This window comes from Pleurodeles waltl, chromosome 10 (assembly GCF_031143425.1).
Source record: "Pleurodeles waltl isolate 20211129_DDA chromosome 10, aPleWal1.hap1.20221129, whole genome shotgun sequence".
NCBI classification, from domain to species: Eukaryota; Metazoa; Chordata; class Amphibia; order Caudata; family Salamandridae; genus Pleurodeles; species Pleurodeles waltl.
In genome coordinates this window covers 402,576,077-402,581,330 of record NC_090449.1, presented here as the reverse complement: position 1 = coordinate 402,581,330, position 5,254 = coordinate 402,576,077, and the positions used below count along the sequence as shown (strand labels likewise).

General features: G+C 43.9%; 1 protein-coding gene across 1 annotated transcript; it reads left to right on the top strand.

The window, feature by feature from the left end:
* The first annotated feature begins 2,529 nt into the window (after positions 1 to 2,529).
* LOC138262422 (E3 ubiquitin/ISG15 ligase TRIM25-like) lies at positions 2,530 to 4,161 on the top strand. The gene has a single exon (XM_069212322.1). It carries the CDS (start codon positions 2,530 to 2,532, stop codon positions 4,159 to 4,161), a length of 1,632 nt encoding a protein of 543 aa, XP_069068423.1.
* The last annotated feature ends 1,093 nt before the right edge of the window (positions 4,162 to 5,254 follow it).

Here is a 5,254-nt window from a genome sequence, read left to right as displayed (position 1 = left end):
TTGCCTGAATCGACAAAGAGAGGAGGCCGATAATCCTGGCTAAATGTTGAAAGGAAACCTGTTCTTTCTCTAGTATCCTGAGCAGTTCCATGTGTATAAACAGTATTTTCTTTTGGGGTAATCTAAGGAGCTGAGCTACTGTATCTATCTCAAAGCCCAGAAAAAGCAACTGTTGTGAAGGAGAAAACTCTGACTTCCGGCAGTTAATGACAAATCCATGATTTTGAAGCAGAGATGTCGCTATTTGTAGGTGTGTTTCAACTTGCTTCCGTCCTGTTGCATCAACAGGATGTCGCCCAAATAGACAACCAGACCCACTCCTTTTGCTTGCAGCCATTCTGTGGTGGAATAAAGTACCTTGGTGAAACACCATGGAGCAGATGAGAGACCAAAAGGAAGACATGTAAACTCGCAAACCTCTTCCCCCCACACAAACTGCAGAAACCATTGATGCAGGAGAAAGATCGGGATGGTAAGATAGGCACCCTTTAGGTCCAAGCTGACCAGCCACTCATTCGGGAGAAGGATGTGGCAAAGAATTATGAATTCCTTCCATTTTGAAGAGGCAGTACACCACCCAGCTTTTGAATTCCTGTAAATTGATAAGGGGTGAATTATTTTCTCTTTCTTTTCCACTAGGAAGATGTTGCTGAGGAAACTCCTGGAATGATGGAGTGTGAAAACGATGGCTTTCTTTCATAACAAGTCCCGGACCTCTTGGTCGACTTCCTGGATACCTTCTTCATAGAAGACTAGAGACTGAGGGTCCTTTGTTTGACAGGGGGTCCCATAGAACTCCACATGAAAACCTTGCACTGTTGTCAACACCCATGCATCTCTCATAAGCAAGGCCCACGTTCAAGTGAACCACCGTAACAAGCGTCCCACCTCAAGTAAGCAAAAATGGATATTGCTTACCGTTAGCACCCCCAGGGGCGTTGTTGGCTCCTCGGAAGGTACTTCTACTGCCATGGCCTTGACTGTTACCCCATGTGGGGTAGACGCCTCCAAACTTCTTCTGGTCCTGCTACTGCAAGGATCATGTGGTCTGTAGTTTGTGGGAGTTAGAGTTGTACACACGGCCAGACGACTGCCCCCTACCTCTTCTACCCCACCAAAAATATTCTGGTTACAGACCTTGCACTAGCACCAAACTAGCACTAGTCACTGTTTGAACCCGTGAATAAGTGTAAGGGGATATGTTTGGTTGCCAGCACCTCTGCCAGAGACTTTTGGTGCATAAGCCTTTTATAACCTTTCAATGACAGAATGTCATTCTTAGAAATCATTCTTTTCTAAAGAATAACATCATTCAGTTCCCCTTAATAGTATTTATTGAAACTCCTTCAGAACCCATTCTCCATACATGAAAAATGAGAGGGAATATGTAGTACTACATTGAGAGGACAAAGAACATAATTACGACCTTCCTTGGCAAGATGTTAAACTTCAGGGGGTGGGGAGGTGGAGCCCCTTCTAGGTTGGCCGGGATTTTTCTTCGCACGAGCTACCCCTCAATATTGCAGGAGCACCTTTGGTGAAAGTGCTCAGTGCTGATCATTCCTCCATGGCATGGCAAACCAATAAATTATTAAAAACAAGACAACAGCGCTAAAAACCTCTTCTTCGGATCCACATGGCTGCAAGTTGGGGTCTGTACATATCAGTTTTGCTCATTGTTGCTTGAATGTGCATGGTAAGAATGGTGAGTCCCTCCTGGAGTCTTTTTGCCTTACACAACCCTCTAATTCCCTCCTCCTGAGTCTGGCACAGCTCTGGATTACATTTTTAAGTTATGATTCTAGGGATGATCCCTGGGTGGAGCGAGGGTTACATCCCTGTAACAGCAATTCTCTATTGAGTGATCCTCCTCAGAATCACAACAAAGCCATCAATCATTTCCTTTTTTGAGATTTGTAAGGGAGCTTAACTTCTGAAAAACAAAAAAAACTGATATAAAATGCCTGCTACAGTTTCATCTCTCTGTCCCAAAGTAGACCCTAGTCACTGTAGAAACAAGATCACTCTTTGAGGTTCTTTTTGTACTGATGCGGTTTCTCACTTTGTATCTTTCTGGGAAAAAGTGTAATGTAGGAAAATGTGCTCCAGTAATTCCAGAAAAAGGTTGAGGTGTTTTTGAGGTCAATTCTGAGGCAGGGATTGATTTTAAGGATTACGAAATGTAGGAAAGTTTCCTGGCTATCCAACTATAGTTACAAGGATATACTTTCATTGTTTACTTGCACACAATATTTATTTTAAATATGATATGCTGTTTGCTACATGTGAGATGGGCTCACTCAAACGCAGAATATAACATTTTAACAATGAGAGTGAAAGAAAATGCAGGGAGAGTTTCTGATAAGAAGGAGAAATTCCAACCACTTCAAGTTCTTCAACCTTCTCAAGCATCTATAATTTAAGTCCCGGATATTAGACGAACGTGCATTGCAGTGCTTAGTAAATGAAGCTTGACAGACTAATAGAACTGTACTTTTCTTATTGTTTTTCAGAGATTGCGTGGTCGGGATGGCAACGTCTGACCTTGGAGAGGAGCTAAAGTGCTCTATCTGTCTGGGCCTATACCAAGACCCAGTGAGCCTGCGATGTGGACACAACTTCTGTAGAAGCTGCATCCGGAAAATGTGGGATGGGCAGACTGAAGCTGGTGTCTTTGCTTGCCCGTATTGTCGAGAGGTGTACCTTAAGAGACCAAAGCTGAAAAGCAACTGGACGTTGAACAATGTGGTCAAGTGCTACATTTCTAGCCGGGCAAAGATGGAAAAAAGCTCAGTCTTCTGTACCTACTGCCTTGGCCCCCCCACACAAGCTGACAAGCTCTGCTTGCAGTGTGAAATGTTTCTGTGTGAGAGTCACCTTCAGAAGCACAACGAAAGGGCCAACCACTTCCTGGCAGAGCCCACCACACTCCTGGAGAGCAGGAAGTGTTCTACCCACAAGGAGCTCTTTAAGTGCTACTGTGCTGATGATGACACCTATCTGTGCGTAACCTGCGTTGTGATCAACAAACACAAGGACCACCGGGTCCAACTGCTGTCTGAAGCCTCAGAGAAATGGAAAGAGGAGTTGGAGCAAGCACTACAGAAACTGACAATGCAAAGTAAGACCATAGGGCACAAAGTAGATGGGCTGCTAGAATACAAGGCAAACTTCAGCGAAATGATGACCTGTGTCAAAACAAACACCAGCGCTCTATTTTCAGACATGCGGGCCTTGCTAGATGACAAAGAAAAGGAGTTTCAATCAAAAATGAAAGCCCTTGAAACAAACACATTTCTCCAAATTTCACATCACATCCAGGAGCAGGAGAACAAAAGATCTGTCATTGTAGAGAAAATGCAGCATCTGAAGGAACTGTGTAGCCACACTGACCCACTTACTTTGCTAGAAGAATGCAAACTCTTGTATGTAGATGAGAATGATCCTGATGAAAGTGAGGAGGAAAGCGATGAGTGTGGCACAAGCACAGCCAGTGAGCAGGAAAATGAGATGCCAAACAAAGACAGAGGTGAACGTACGATATTGGTGACCTTGCAGTCAGTGCTGAACAGCTTTATTGAAATGATTCCTAAGCTGAAAACGAAGAGGGGGATATATTTAAGGGGTTCATCAGATATAATCTTGGATGTGGGCACCATTGGGTTAAAGACAGGTATGGTGGTCTCTGAAGATCTGAAAACGGTTTCACACTCCCGAACACCAGCTTTGAGCCTGAAGTCTGACGTGTTCAAAGAATGCTTTCAGGTGTTAGGCTCTATTGCCTTCTCATCTGGGCAACACTACTGGGAAGTGGAGACCAGCTCCACAGGGATCTGGGCCATTGGGGTGGCTTATCCTAGTATTGAGAGAGTTGGACCCCGGTCTGGCATTGGGTACAATGACAAGTCTTGGTGCCTGGACTGGAATATGGAAGGACTCACAGCATACCACAACTCCAAGGCTGATGACCTAGAATTTGAAATATTCCCAAACAAGTTTGGAATCTACCTGGACTATGATTCAGGTGTCCTGTCCTTTTACCATGTGTCAGAATCGGTCAGCCACCTCTATTCCTTCACTGCTGCCTTCACTGAGCCCCTCCAGCCAGCCTTCTGTGTGGATGATGGTGGGTGGGTCCGAATCCGGAGTCTTCAATGCTGACATTTCCCGGATGGTACTTGATATTATTACTGTAATATATGCCTTCCTGCCACCTGTCCATTTTTGTTAGTCTACGTCCAAATGATTTAACACTGCCTCAGTCATCCAGTTAGGTGGCAAAGCAAATTATTGTGTGAGTGTGGAGGGCCATTTTGCGTTTAATATATTAGAGGCTTTATAACATGAGTACAGTTACTTTGTCCAAAAGTTTGCTTTGTCCCAACCACGTTTTCCACTCTGGCCCTGAACGTAGTTTGTGGAAAAATTATTGTGAAACATAATATTTCTAAATAAAAATACATTTACAAACAGAATCATGTGGTATTTAAAAATGTAACCACAACTCTACCTTAAGTCTTTGAAGTAATTTCTGACCAAGCTGCTGCTGGTGGCTTCCAAAATAAGTCGGCACAGACATTAAGTCAGAAAATAATTGAGAATGCTCAGTGATGGCTTGTGAATCTGAAGTTGTTGTACACTTACGTTGACAGATATTTAGTATTCATGTAAAACATGTATTTCATGAGATAGACATCTACAAAGGGCACTTTTTAGACAGTAAGGGGCATATTTATACTTGTTTCGCGCCAAAATTGCGTCATTTTTTTAACACAAATTCGGTGCACAACTAACTCCATATTTATACTTCTGATGGATACAACTACCTGTGGATTCCTCCCCTTATGAATTTGTCCTTGCGCCAGCATCTGAAGGAAAGTCTTCTTCCTAGCTGTCCATGTCGACGAGGACGTCATAATGGCACGGCTCCACATGACTCTGTCTGACGTCAACGTGCCAATAAGAGGTCCTCGTCGGCGTACTGACGTCAGTTTTCCTTTTTTCCGTGCCTTCGACGCCAACGGTTTTTCTTCCTGGCTCATTGATAACTGTAGCGTTTTTTGGTGGTTACAATGTCGCCTCCAAAAAAGTACAGTTTCAAGCTGTGTAGAGAATGCGGGGGTGGGATGTCAGTGACCGACCCTCATTCGGATTGTATTTGGTGCCTTAGTTCAGAGCATGATGTTGAAGGATGCTCTTCGTGCCAGAGCGTGAATCCTAAAGCTCTGAAAGAGCGTGAGGCAAAGCTTTTTCT